The following is a 14,557-nucleotide window of genomic DNA, read 5'->3' on the forward strand; positions in this document are numbered from 1 at the left end:
AGATCCTCCTCTTTCTCCAGTCCCAAAACAAACAAACAAACAAAAAAAAAAACAACCTGTTAAATCTAAATAAATAAATATGGCAGAAACTCCCAGAGTTTCTGGCCGATACAAGAATGATTGCTATTTTCTCTGAGACACTTAGGACCCAAACAATGCCCGAGGGGGCTCGGCCCGAGGCTCACTGCTGGCCAAGGAAGGGCGTCGGGTCTCAGGCACGGGCCTCAAGTGAGGAATCTGGCCACAGAACTCTGCCGGGAGATTCCAGGCCTGCAAGAAAAGTCAGGCGCGTCGGAAGGAAGGGCGAGCAAGAAAGGGGCTCAATAAGTGTTTCCTGATTGGATTCTGAAATCGCTACGGGGGCTGCCCAGACCAAGGGCCAAGGGGCGTCCACACGCCCGGCTTTCAGAACCCCGCAGGCGAAGATTCTCCCACAATCCCCCTGGATTAATGCGGGGATCGTGACAAGACCCTGAGGTCAAAGTGGTAACTAATTCCCTCCCCTCCCCCTCGTCCCCGGCTTCTTCCCGGACTCTTTCCGAGCCGAGCCACGTGGGGCCTGCGCGATCCGGCGGTTCCTGGTCCTCCTCGGCCACCGTAGCGTGGCTGGGCGGCCCGTGGCCGCCGGGGCTCGGGTTCCTTGTGGACTTGCGGAAGCGGGGCCGGGCCGAGCGGAGCCGGGTCTCCGCGGCCGTCATGGGCAATCTGTTCGGCCGCAAGAAGCAGAGCCGGATCACTGAACAAGACAGAGCCATCCTGGTGAGGAGGCCTTAGCGGCGGCGGCGGGCGGAGCACGGGCTGCAGCGCCGGGGGCCGGGATGGGAGGGAGTCCCGGGCCCCCGCTGCGGACTAGGAGCCTGAGCCTGGGGTCTCCGGGCCGGTGACTCGGAAAAGCCGCCCTCCCCACCCCCCTTGGCGGCCTCGGTTTCCTTCCGTCAGAGCGGGCTGGAAGGTTCCCCGGATTCCCTGCTGTTAGCGGGGCTCCTTCCCGGGAGCTGCAGGGTCGGGGGTCCGGGAGCGGAGCGTCTTGGTCCCGTTTGAGGGTGAAAGGGCCCGGTCTCCCCCGTGACCTTTGCGCCCCACCCCGATCTGCCTTGTATCTCCCTCCCCGCCCCTCCGCCCCCTCGGCGGTCCTCCCCTTTCTGCTGCCTCCTTTCTATTTCTTTAAGGGCTTTTCCTCGGGGGCGGGGAACGGGAGGAGGTGGGGTCTGGCCCAGGCTCAAAGCTCCTCTGTTTCCGGACTTTGGTTTTCCGATTTGTTTCGTTAATTCCTGGTCTGGCTGGAGGAAAGTAACCGCAACAATTGTATCCAACTTTTACCTTCCTCTCAAGGTTTGCAAAACAAAACGACATTTATGTGCGTTATTCGAGCCCCACCGCAACCCGGTGGAAGTGCTATTGACGCCCCAGGAGGAAAGTTATTCCTCAGTTTCATTTTCTTTGAAGCTTCCAAAGTCTCTTTTTATTGCAGGACCTGTCCCCTTCCCTACACCTTAAAAAAAAAAAAAAAAAAAAAAACTTTAGTCAAATCTCCTATCATTTTATATTAGTGCTGTCTCTTCAAAGTAGATCAGTTTACTGAGTCTTTAAACAAAATATATAAATTGCAGATGTATTAATAGGTAACATTTACATGTGTAGTTAAGATTTCCAAAGTTCTGCCTCTCCCAGCTTCTTAAACTGTGGGCCACGACCCGATATGGGGTCTTTTAACTGAATGCGGGGGGTCGTAAAATTATGACTATTTTATGCTTAACATATAAAATAGCTATGTTTTATATTTATATTTAATATATTTATATATTATAAATAAATATATTTATATTTGTAAAAAAACTAACCACATTATGCTAATATATAAAATATATTAACAGCAAATGTTTGACTTGGATACCTATTTTAAAGATTTATATACCCAGGATTGAGTAAATTTTTTGGCTGAAAAGGGATCTATAGTGGGAAAAGCTGAAGAAGTCCCCCTGTATTTAATTATCAAGAGAATGAAATCTTTCCCTGGCCAATTTATGCACGGTTTGCTTTGTGTTTATGGGTGGCACATATTAGGTGCTTAAAATGAATACAGAATTCAGTAAACATACTGTGGTGTCTCACCTGGGTCAGTCACATCTTTGAAATTGACACTTTGAATGAATGGGTGTTGTAGCTTAAATACATTCAGCTTTTCCTTCCTCCTTTCTAAAAGGAGAGCTTCTGTATTTTGAAATCTGTTAGGGACTAGGTATTCCAAAATTAGAAAGGATTAATTTGGAGGCTGGGTTGGTGAGCTTTTCAGATTCTTCTGAATCCATGACTGAGCTTGTGCTTGTACTCCTAGTCATTGGGAACACCACCATGAAGAAATTTGATCTTCCTGAAAGTCATTCTTTTTCCTGATTTCTTATAAACACCATTAAGAATTCTTCCCAAAGAATTACTTCTGGTATGTTTTGTAGAGGAGCACAAACTTGATATCCTTCTTTAAAAAGGAAAGAAGGAAGCAAGCATTTGTTGTGTCTGACTCTTCCCTTTTGTCATTTTCTTGGCAAAGGTACTAGAGTGCTTTGCTGTTTCCTTTATTAGCTCATTTTACAGATGAGAAACTGAGGCAACCAGAATTGCCCAGGTCACATAAATAGTGTCTGAAGCCAGATTTTGAACTCATGAACAAGAAGTCTTACTGATTCCAGACCTGGTATTGTGCCACCAAGCTGACCTTAAGCACCTACTAAGTGTCAAGTCACAGCGCTAAGCACTTCACAGATATTATCTCATTTGTCTTTAATCTTTTCCCTTTCCTTACAAATTTTCAGGACCACGCATATTCACAGACTAAAGGAACAGATTATCATCACCTAACATTTCTTTGAGATATGACTCTAAGAAACTGTATATCCCAACATGTGTTATGGTGACCTTTGCTCAGAAATTATTTTAAGAACTGTTATTTTCACAGAGGAAGAAGTTTGGTTATACTTGCTTTCCATTATGATGTAATGCCAGAGAAACTGAGGCAAGATAGAGATTAGAGAGTATTTAATAATTTATTTAAAAGGGAGAGATTTACAGAGACCAAATGGATCCATGGTTTGGTCCCAGAGTTGAATGAAGAATTCAGCAAACAATGTGAGTTCTGTGATCTATATACACATGGCTCAGACTCAGGGGGTAGAGTGAAGGCAGGGGCGGAGTAAGGGTGCTGAGAGCGGGGAAAGGGACTCTGACACGGTGGGGTGAGCCACTGGATGGGATGACAGGAGAGGGGATGGCCTAATGGGGGTGAGGAACCCCGGAGATGGGGAGAGGCATTCTGATATTCTAAAACAAGATCTTTTATCCTTATCAAATATTCTGATAAAGAGGGAAGGGAGGTTTTGCAGGATTGAGCAGACAGTTATAAACTGAAGTAGAATAAGGCAGGACTGGATCAGGATAATTAGGGAAACTGAGTCAAGACAATAAAAGAGAACTGTGGCATGACAGTGACATTTTTATTATCTCCTGATATTTGAATTAAAATTTAAATAGAGTTGGAGTTAACAGTCTTTCAGAAGTTGGTATGCTAAGCTGGTAAACCCTTTCTCAAGATAGAAAGAAAAGACTATGGCTATATCAGCTTTTGTGAATATGTGAGTGGGACATAAGCATGTATTACCTAGAGCAACAGGGCAGTGTCCAGGAAAAGAAGGTAGTCGTGACTGACTCATATGATACTGAAAATTCATCCATTTTCCAGCTTGGGAATGGATTACAGACCAAAGCCTTTTATATAATTACTTGTCCAAATGGTGAAAACTTTAATATTAGTAATCCTACATTTATCATTGCAAGAGTATGTGTCTCATTGTATGTGGATCAGTCTTGCTATTGTCTTTTCTAGAGCCCAGATTGCCTGAGGATAGCTATCACGTCTGCACAATATGGTCTATACTTTATGTTCCTTGATAAAAATGGTGACTTGAAGGTTGGTTATATTGTCAGAGGCATTATGACTTGAAAATGAAAAATAGATTTGCATGCATCAATCAAAAGTTTTAATGAGGGGCAGCTAGGTGGCGCAGTGGATAGAGCACCAGCCCTGAAGTCAGAAGGACTTGAGTTCAAATGTGGTCTCAGACACTTAACACTTCCTGGCTGTCTGACTCTGGATAAGTCACTTAACCCCAATTGCCTCAGCAAAAAAAAACAAAATAAAACAAAGTTTTAATAAGATGCAATTTTCTCTTCTAATAGCAATTGAAACAACAACGGGATAAGTTGAAGCAGTACCAGAAGAGGATTACCCAGCAACTGGAAAGGGAAAGGGAGATTGCTAGACAACTTCTTCGTGATGGAAAGAAAGAGTAAGTGAGAGGACTAAAGAGAACTATTTGCTTCTGGCCAAAATAAGATTTGGGAAAATATGGGATGGAAGAACTGAATTCATAATATAGAATTCTCTGGGTAATTTCTTTCTGAATATCAGCTCAGTAATTCTGCATATGGAGACACCAAACAAGTGCTCCCTGAGGGCATGTTCTGTTTAGGGATGCAGATGTTGTCCCTTTTATCAGGTTTGTGCTCTTGGGGGCCTGTTTGCTTTAGTAATTGACAGGCACTGAGATTCCCACCCAAAGTGATTATGTTGTGATTCATTTGTTTCTTCTACCTATGTCACTATGTCCCCTGTTGCATTTTTTCTGTAGAAGGGCAAAGTTACTGCTTAAGAAGAAGCGTTACCAGGAACAGCTCTTGGATAAGACAGAAAACCAAATCACGAATCTGGAAACAATGGTATGTATATAGACATCCCCTTGGCCCAGAGTGATGGATGTGCCATTGAACCATAGGCTGTTTTGATAACGTTAAACAGAAGTGCTCTTGTAACAAACATAATTCCCTCCTTCCTTAGTCCCTTCCTCCCTTTCTCTGTCCTGTCCTCCTTCCCCCCTCCCTCCCCAGGGCCACACAGCCTTGCAGTGTTAAGTGTCTGAGCCAGATTTGAACTCAAGTCCTCCTGATTTCAGGGTTGGTGCTCTATCCACTATGCCACCAACTGCCTCTATAATTCTTTTCTAGAACATGATTTAATCTAATTTATTAATGAAGCATTTTCAACTGAAGGGCCCATGCTAGGTCTTTGAGTCCACTACAGATACAGTTGTCCTGAGATGAACTAAAATAGATTTTCCCTTTTTTTAGAATCTGTAGCTTAGTGAGAAGAGGATTAGAGAAGATTGGACTAAATTAGAATCTTGTCCTGGAGAAAAAAGAATTATAAAGTATGCAAGTGAGGGTTAGCATTCAGTAAAAACATTATTTATATAGAGAAGCAGTTTGCTGCTGAGTAGGAGGTCCTGGATTTGAACTCCACACCATCTTCCTACTAGAAAAGAAGAATTCTGGCTTTTACTTGAAGAATATTGAAGAAAGATAGAGAAGCTGTACATAACTACTGGAACCTTTCTAAAATGTGGGTTGTGCAGCAATGTTTTATTCCTGTATCTATAGACAGCCATCCTATAGAGGACTTATCCTGAAGACAGGAGGAGCTAGGTTCAAATCCTGCCTCTGATTTTAGCTTTGTGACTCTAGGCAAGTCACTTAACCTGTTCATCCTCTAGGCCAGGGTATCAAATACATGTATAGCCCATAACAATCCTCAGGGTTACCCAAACCAGATTAAACTGTGATTGGGAGATATTTAACAAGAACAACAAGAAAATAGAAATATGATAAAAAATAATTGACATTACATTTTAAAACTAAATCAATATGTAGCCCACAAAAATATTTATATGGATTAGTGGCCTCTGTTTCTATCTGAGTTTGACACCATTAGTATAGGCAAATTTTTAAGGCTGTATGTTGAAGAAAAAATGTTGATTGGTAGAAGTTTTCTCTCCGTATCATGGGCCAGTGCCAATCCCAATTATTCTTAGTGTAATCTTTCAGTTATTGCTGCCCATGGGAAGAGGAATCATTGAAATCCATATATAGTCCTCTGGATTTTCACCAACACTCTCATGATGAGCATCATAACTACTTTGATTTTTGCTTTTTCTGTTTTCCTCTATTTGTATTCTTAATGAAGGCTTTGGATAAGTGAGTTGTTTTTTTTTGTTGTTGTTTTTTTTTTTAATTTAATAGTATTTTATTTTTCCAAGTATTTACAAAGATAGTTTTCAACATTCACCTTTGCAGAGCTTTGTGTTCCAAATTTTTCTCCCTCCCTCCATCCTTCCCCACTTTATTCCTTCCCCAAGACAGAAAGGTATCTACTATAGGTTAAACATGTGCAATTCTTCCATGTTCATCATGATGCTCAAGAAAAATATGATCAAAAGGGAAAACAAACACAAGCATATAAACTAGTAGCAACAACAAAAAAAGGTGAAAATACTTTTGATCTACATTCAGTCTCTCTCTAGATACAAATGGGACTTCCCATCCCAAGTCTATAGGAATTGCCTTGAATCACCTCATTGTTGAAAAGAGCCAAGTCCATCACAGTTGATCATCCCATAATTTGTTGTGATTTATTTCTGAAGGTAGGAGGAACATATGAGGTGTGTTTCATATCATTATTAGCCTCTGAAGTATACAAGAAATGCTTGATTATGTAAAAGTAATAAAGTAAAACTAATTCCCATGTGGAAAGTGAGTGGTTGGCTGCATTCTGTCTCATGCACAAAATGGGATTTGATTTACTGGTTTTTTTTTTTCCCTCTAGGTTCAGAATATTGAGTTTACCCAGATTGAAATGAAAGTGATTGAAGGCCTAAAGTTTGGAAATGAGTGTCTGAATAAAATGCATCAGGTAGGTCAAAGCCACTAAGTACTATAGGGATGGAGGAAGAACTAAATGGAGTAGCAAGGGATGAGGCAAAAAATAGAGCAGTGAACAGCTACCAAATAATAGCTGGGGGAAGCATTTTTATACATATGCAAGGGAAAGAGCTTTGTATTCGTTGGTGTAGAAAAATACCAAAAAAAATAGAAGCAATGCTTTCTGTCACTGAGCTATGGTTTTTTTGTTTTTGTTTTTAAAACAGCTTTATTTTTTTCTAATTTTGTGTTAATTTTTTATGGTACCTTGGCCATGTCACAAATACATGGATGTAATCAGTTTATATGTTTGTTTTTTAAGGAGAAAAAAAACCAAACCTTCCTCTATAAAGTGATGTAACAACAGTTACCAAGCCAGCCTATCAACAAGTATAAAACAATGCAAACTAAATCTATTAAGTGCCAAAAAGATGCAGAGAAAAACATGACTAATTTAAAATTAATTGCGAAAGACTTGGTAGAACATGAATTTTAAGCTAGGTCTTGAAAAAGGTAATAGTTGAGTTGATTCAAAGGAGAGGATTAAGGGTGGTATATATCTGTCATAAATCCCACTGCTCCCCTTTTGGTCACTTAAAAAAAATACCTTGTGGCATAAGGAGATAAAAATGGGAAAATGGAAACATTTGCCCCTGATTTTTTTTTTTAAATGAACATGCAGGACTTCTATAGGATTTATATACAGTGTGGCACACCGACTCTGAGAAAATCTCCTAGAGGAGCCAGTAATATTTTATGCTTTGTTCAATATTAGTGAAAGCAATAACTCTGGGGGTTTATTTTAGCCCTGAGAACTGGGACCTGGCATTAAGTGGCATTTCTTACCTGGCCAGTAGAATTCATAGTTCTTTTTCACCATGTTTTAACTACCAAAGTGGTAACAGCATGGTAGATGATGGTATGACTACTGAGTTACCATATCAGTACTCACTGTTCCACAATTAACAGTGATTTGGGGTAGCAACTTCATTTTTCTAGGTCTCAGTTTCATCCTTTTAGGCTGCATGAATTAGGCTACGTGAGTGCTAAGATTCCTTCAAGATGTAAACATTTTATGTTATGCTATTAGGTCATGTCCATAGAAGAAGTGGAAAGGATAATGGATGAAACCCGGGATGCTGTAGAGTACCAGAAGGTATGAATTCTGTATATCATTCCTATCCTTGCTAGTTGTCCACTTCCTAGGTGATGTAACTCAACAGTCTTCAAGGATATAATTTTATTGTTGTACTTCCTTGTACTCTTATGACAAGACAATTTTAAACCTGACCTTTCTCACCTTTTACCTTGATCCAGGTTTCAGTTGTAAGGAGCAGGGACCGAATGGCAAAGTATGTTAGTCACTATGGTTTTTCTCTTTGCAGCAAATTGATGATCTCTTGGCTGGCAGTTTTACTCAAGAAGATGAAGATGCTATCTTAGAAGAACTAGAAGCAATCACTCAGGTAACATTTGAGCTGACTGCTTTCCCTTTTTTAAAGAAAAAGCCTGAAAATCCAAACCCCTGCTGATTTAGATGTTACATACTTAGATTATGAGTTAAGATCTTTTTCCCCAACTACTTTTCGTTGCCGGTTAAATCATTGTAAATATTGAAAATGGTTTACATTTCCTGCACACACATACACTTATTAGGTAGTAAGATAAAGAGTCCTGGGAATATCCTAAAAGACAGTCTGGGATAGAAATTTTTATTTATAAATGGTCACATGAATAGTTGGGAATTTGAATTTTGTTTTCTCTGAGAAAAGAGCATTATTTTCTTTGTCCTTCTGTATCCCCCTACTCCTCTATCCACAGCTGTCAATGGTGTGAGATTTTTTTGACTTTTTTTTTTTCTATTTTGTGGTTCTGGTCATGGTCATTGAATGGATGAATACATGCATACATGCATGAATGAGCACCTCAATCTATAAGAGACCTTTATGAGGAATTAGCCAACTTATTCTCACTTCCAGAGCTTTCTGTTTACTCTTCAGGGTCTGTATTTAGTCCCCTAGATCAGGGATTCCCAGTCTTTCTGGGCAGCTATCCCAGTTTGCCAGACTTTAGCTTAGTAGTGTGAACTAGTGCCTGCTGCCTCCCATTTATATTCCCACCACAGAGCCTTAGTCATAAGGTTGGTTTAATGGAGCCCACCCAACTCTCATACCAGTGAAAATCCCTAGTGTCACAGGGACTCAACCTAGAAGCTTATTAGAATAGTAGAAAGGGGAAAGTGATAGGTAATAGATAGGTAATATAAAGTATATGATATAATACATATGATATAGTATAACCTACATAATAGGAACTCATCTGCATAGACTTTAGTATACCGAAAGCAAAACAATTTTTGCTTTCAAGGAGCTTATATTTTAGTGGGGAATGTGGGGAGAAAAATAGCATGTACATTCAGGTATACGCAAGACATGTACAAACCAAATACTAGGTAATCATGAGGAGGGCATGAGCAGTTAGAGGAATCAGGAAAAGACCTCATAGACATGATGTTGCAAATTGAGTTTTGAAGGAGATCAGATTCCAGGAGAGAAAGGTATGAATGGACAACATTACAGGTATGCAGATAGCTGGTTCAGAGTCAGGAAACCTCAATTATAGAGAGCAGCTAGATTCTGTGTGTGAAATGCCAAGTTGTGCAAAGATTTGATCCTAAATGTATCAATAGAGTCACTGGAGTTTGAGTGGAGGGGTAACGGGCTGAACTACACTTAGGAAAAATCATTTTGGAAGCCATGTGGAGGTAGCTTGGAGTAGGGAGAAATTTAAGATAGGAAGATAATTTAGGAAATTATTTGTAGTCATCCAGCAAAGAGGTGATGAGAGCTTGAACTAGAGTAGTGGCTGAGAGAATGTACAGAGAAAGATTATAGGTTGATGATAAGATTTGGCAATTAAAATGTCATATGTGGGAAAGGGACATTAAGAAGTTATGAACTTGTGTGACTGGAAGGATGGGAGTTGTGTAATAGTAATAGGGATAATAGGAAGAGGAGGTAGAGTTCTGTTTTAATATATTGAATTTGCAAAGCGTATGGACATTCAGTTTGAGATATCTAATAGGAACAATCTTGACTTCAAAAATATGTTTCCAGGCAGTAGATATAGAATGAGATGTTTTCAGATATGACCAATTCAACACAAATTCATTTTGATTGACTCTGTTTCTTATTACAAAGGAGAGCCTTCTGATGGAGAGGAGGAGGGTGATATTGATGTTAAAAAGTCAGTAAAATACGTAAAACATGTAAAGAACAAAAGGAAGACCAAAAGAATGATTAAAGTTGATATGTACATTAAAAACAACAAGCCATATGTAGTCCTCTCATAAATGAACCTAATAGTCATTGACAACTATTAATAAAAAAAAATTAATTAAAAAATGTCTACGAGGCAGTTGGTGTTCAGGAGGGAAAGTAGGTCTAGATGTGAAGATTTGGAACTCATCTGCATAGACTTTAGTATACAGAAAGCAGAGGATTCTAGAGCCTGGTGAAATTGGCTTGTGAGAGCCAGTTGTTAAATTTTCATTGTGAGCATTCAATCTCTCAAATCTGCAAGCCTTGTAGATCAGGGCTTAATGTATTGTTTTGTTAAAGTCAGATTGCAGAGGTTTCAGAAGAAGAATAGAGGCCAGAAATGTAGAAAGCTCTTTCAAGGTTAGTTAGAAAGGATAGGAGAAGTAAAGGATATATAGATAAATAGTGGGATCATCAGTTCCACTATTTATAGGAGAGGGAGAGGATTAAAAAGATCTTGGAAGCTTGGACATATTTGTAGGCATCAACAAAAGAGTTAGAGATTGAGAGAGAGATCTCTACCTAACAATAGAGATTGCCAATTGGAGAGAAAGAAAGGGGATGAAACTGGGAGCAGTTACTGGAGAAGACAGGAAGGAATAAGATTGAGTGCCCATAAAGAAGTTGACCTGGATAAAGAGAAGGACTTTTTCTTCATTAGAGCTTAGTTAAGGGTTTTGAAATGCAGAAAATGGGGGGTGGAAGCTTTTGATGAATAACTTCTGTATGGCCACTGAAAGATGCCCTAGGATAGAACCAAAATTGTTAGAATTAGAAGGGAACTTAGGATAATAGTTGGCATTAATAATAGTTCACATTTTCTGTAAAATGCATTGTGCAAGTGTTATCCCTTTTTTACAGTTGTGGAAACTGAGGCATACACCCAAAAAAACTAACTGATTTGTTCTTGATTACATGGCTGGTATGTGTCATAGCCAAAGTTTTGACCAAAGAGCTTCTGATGTCCAAGTCTGATGTTCTTCCTACAATCCAATGATCTAGTCAAATCTCATTTTACAAAGCAGAAAACAGGTTTAAATGAATTCTCCTAGGTCATAGCTAATTATTAGTCAAGTCAAGATTAAGAACTTATGTCTCCTGACTTGTAGTCTAGAGATTTTTTCATTATATCATGTGACCTTTCTTGTACTAGTTTGATGAGCTTTCCATTTATTGCCTTTCCATGTCCCATTAGAGTCTCAGTGCTCATAAATAGTATGTTTGACCTAAATTGATAGGACATGAGCAAGGGGGGCACAGAGCCATAACAGACCTCCTCAGAACCAAAAGCTATTGAAATTGGTTATGCTGAATCAAGGGCTCTTGATATGGGGTACCTAGAAACTTGTTTTTAAAAATAGTTTGATAATTATACTTTAAAATAATTGGTTTCCTTAGTAATCTTATGTATTTTATTTTATGTATTTAACAACATTATTCTGAGAAAAGGTCCACAGACTTCATGAGATACTGCCAAATAATAATAAAACTAACAACTAATATTTACATAGTACTTATTATGTGCCCGGTTTTAAAATGCTATGCACTTTAAAATTTGCAATTATTATTTAATCTCACAACAATCCTTCAAGGTAAGTGCTGTTATCATCTCCCTTTTTCAGATGAGGAAACTAAGGCAGACAGAAGTTAAGCGACTTGCCCAGGTTCAAACAGCCAGTAAGCATCAAGGTTGCATAGATCTTCCTGACTCCAGGGCTAGCTCTCTCTCCTCTGAAACGCAGTTTCAAGGACTAAACGCAGCCCAAGGAATTCATGATACAAAAAAAAAAGTTAAGCACTGGTGTCCTGATAGATGTATTCTGAAGACCATAAGGTCCCAAAAGTTCATGGTTAAGAGCTTTGGTCTCATATAAAATCAATAGTTAAGGAAGACCCTTTGAAGTAAAGAAGTTTACTTAATCAGACAAAGTTAAGCTAGACTAGAGAGAGCCTGTAGGGACCACTTGTTGAAACAACTACCAAACCTTAAGACTTTACAAAATTTTATCTCATAATCTTTTCCTCTTTTGTCTTTGTAGGAACAGATAGAGCTTCCAGAAGTTCCTTCAGAACCCCTATCAGAGAAAATTCCAGGTATGTTCTTTTTTCCCTTTTTAATTAATACTTTAGCGTCTTTAAAGTTTACAAAAGAATTGAGAAATTTTGTTGAATTTAAGAGATAATCAAAATGCACATAAGCATAGGCCTTTCTTATTTGATATAGACTGGAAGTGAGGAAGCCAGTCCCTATCTGGGGAATGATAATGATGAACTTGGCTCATAGCCTTCTTGCCTGGGAATTCCAAGAGGGAAAATGCTTTAGATGGAAGTCATTCTTCTTAAAATATTGCATAGGATTTCAAAAGCACTGAGTTAATATTGTTTTTTCCCCTGCCAGTGATCTGGACATTATTTTCAAAGAAGTATGTCCTAGAAATTGGGAATGCTATAACTTTTTTTTTTTTTTAACAAAAAAGCATATTTGGCCAAGAAGGATCTTCCCCCAACAACCCACACAGTTTAATACATTTTCAGTAGAATGAGGTTCTGCTCATTGTTTCTTGTTTTAGTTGCACTCTTCCCTGGGGAAGAGCAGCTGCTGTCTTCCCATAAGTTCATCATAACTGTCAGAAAATGTCCATTGGCAATCTGCCCTTTCTTTGCTTTCATAATTTCCCAGTTTTGCTTTTTTTCTTATCAAGTAGTTCTTGTTCTCGATTAGAGTTTTTTTGTTATGATATCTGTAGCCAGCTTTGTTCTTACCAAAATCAATTTGTCTTAGATGTTTTTCCTTTTATAATAACATTCTGTTTAGCTAGCTGCTTTTTCATAGTTAAGATGTAGAAGCAAACAAGGTCTCTCAGAGTGGAATGGCTCTCAGAAACCCAGTTACTTGTCTCCCTGTCAAACATTGTTTTCCCAAGGTTTTTCCAAAACCTTATTTTCTGATTTTGGGGTGTTTTGTGTAAAAGTAATAAGTATTTTTTTCCTCCACAGAGCAAGAACCCATCAAGACGAGGGCAAAACAGCCAGAAATGGTGGCAGCATCTTAACCTTCTTTATTCCCCAACTGGGGCCTTGAAGGGACTTCCTAAGGAACTGTGACTCCTGAAGGGTTTGGGTTCTCAGTCCCAGGAATGGGCATGCCCTGGAACTCTCCTGGACTGGACAGGGCAGAGCAAAGCAAAGTTGACAGAGGAATGCTGACTGATCAGCAGTACATTTATTGCTCTTGTATCAAGATTTTTTTTCTAGAGCATTTTTTTTCCTGGTACTTTAAAGTCTAAATGCACTTTAGTAGTGCTGTCTCTCTCATTTCTGGATTAAATGGTGACTTGCAAACTTTTCAAGCCAAATGCTGTTGACAAAGATTGTGATTTCCATAATGGTCAAGCCCCAATCACAACACTCTTGGTGCTGTATTTACACTACCTATCCCAGACCCTGTGATGTGCTTCAAGGCCTCCCTTCCATAGGCCTATTTCTTAGGGTTTGGCTGCATTGGGAAGGAGCTCTCCTTGGGTAGTCCCACCCAAGAGGAGAGATCATTTGATTTGGGTTTCTATTGAATTCTTTGTGGAAGTAGAGGAAGGAAGGTCAGAAGAAGTCCCTATAAACAGCAACTTTTTGTGCTACTCTTCTTAGCAACTTCATCCTCTCACTTTAGGACAACAGCATGTTCAAATCTGGGTCAGCTTTTCCTCACTGAACCAAAAGATAAAGTTCTAAAAGGGAGAATATAGACTTTAGCTTCATTCCTGTTATTGGTTTTATTGTGTTGTTTAAATTGGGACTGCATTGAGAAGATTATCACTGGTCTTTTAATAGGATTTCCAAAAATGTACCTGAAAGATTCCAAAGTGTGGTAGAAAAGACTGTACTTCCAGCATGAAAGTTCTTACCTATGAAAATCCATGATGTTGGGTCTCTTCTACCATTTTCAAGCCCCAAGATTCACCTAAAACTTTCATTTCCTTAAATTCAACTGCTATATTCTCCCTGCCATAGCACTAATCTGTTTCTGAAGTGAGATGGGAATTCCTTCATACCGTTTGCATAGTTCCTATTTTTATATTAGACGTTGGATCTGAGGTTTGACTTTATTCTTCATTTGAAATGAGCAGGAACAGAAACCCTAGCAGAAGAACCTTCCCATGATGGTTTTCAACATATTTTCCCTATAATCTCTCCTTTCTCCAAAAAAAAAAAAAAAAAAAAAAGGAAAAAATATCATTGTTCTAATCTCATCTCTGATAAGGGTAGGATGAGGTTGGATTTTTGCCTCTGTGGAACTTGGAGTGGAATGTGCCTTGGGGCTTGAAGTTTTCTTTTAGAAGAGCATGTGGATAAGAGAGTTAGTCTGGCAGCAGAGGTTAGGAGATGGATTCTGATAAATATTATTATTATTTGGCACAGTCATGAATTTGAATCTT

At 39.2% G+C, this 14,557-nt stretch overlaps 1 protein-coding gene across 1 annotated transcript; it reads left to right on the plus strand.

Annotated features, from left to right (window-relative positions):
- Nucleotides 1–336: 336 nt before the first annotated feature.
- On the plus strand, nt 337–14,344 carry CHMP6 (charged multivesicular body protein 6). The gene is made up of 8 exons (XM_031965600.1): nt 337–759; nt 4,231–4,340; nt 4,683–4,770; nt 6,710–6,796; nt 7,895–7,960; nt 8,190–8,270; nt 12,164–12,218; nt 13,122–14,344. The coding sequence occupies exons 1-8, from the start codon at nt 697–699 to the stop codon at nt 13,175–13,177; spliced, it is 606 nt and encodes a 201-aa protein (XP_031821460.1). The 5' UTR covers nt 337–696; the 3' UTR covers nt 13,178–14,344.
- Nucleotides 14,345–14,557: the final 213 nt, after the last annotated feature.

This window comes from Sarcophilus harrisii, chromosome 4, assembly GCF_902635505.1.
Source record: "Sarcophilus harrisii chromosome 4, mSarHar1.11, whole genome shotgun sequence".
NCBI lineage: Eukaryota > Metazoa > Chordata > Mammalia > Dasyuromorphia > Dasyuridae > Sarcophilus > Sarcophilus harrisii.

Bases quoted from the DNA above. Each gene is read 5' to 3' on its own strand.
- CHMP6 (XM_031965600.1), top strand. From the start codon at position 697: ATGGGCAATCTGTTCGGCCGCAAGAAGCAGAGCCGGATCACTGAACAA. The intron at 4,341-4,682 runs GTAAGTGAGAGG...TTTTTTCTGTAG, and splicing joins CTTCGTGATGGAAAGAAAGA to AAGGGCAAAGTTACTGCTTA. The intron at 6,797-7,894 runs GTAGGTCAAAGC...TTATGCTATTAG, and splicing joins GTCTGAATAAAATGCATCAG to GTCATGTCCATAGAAGAAGT.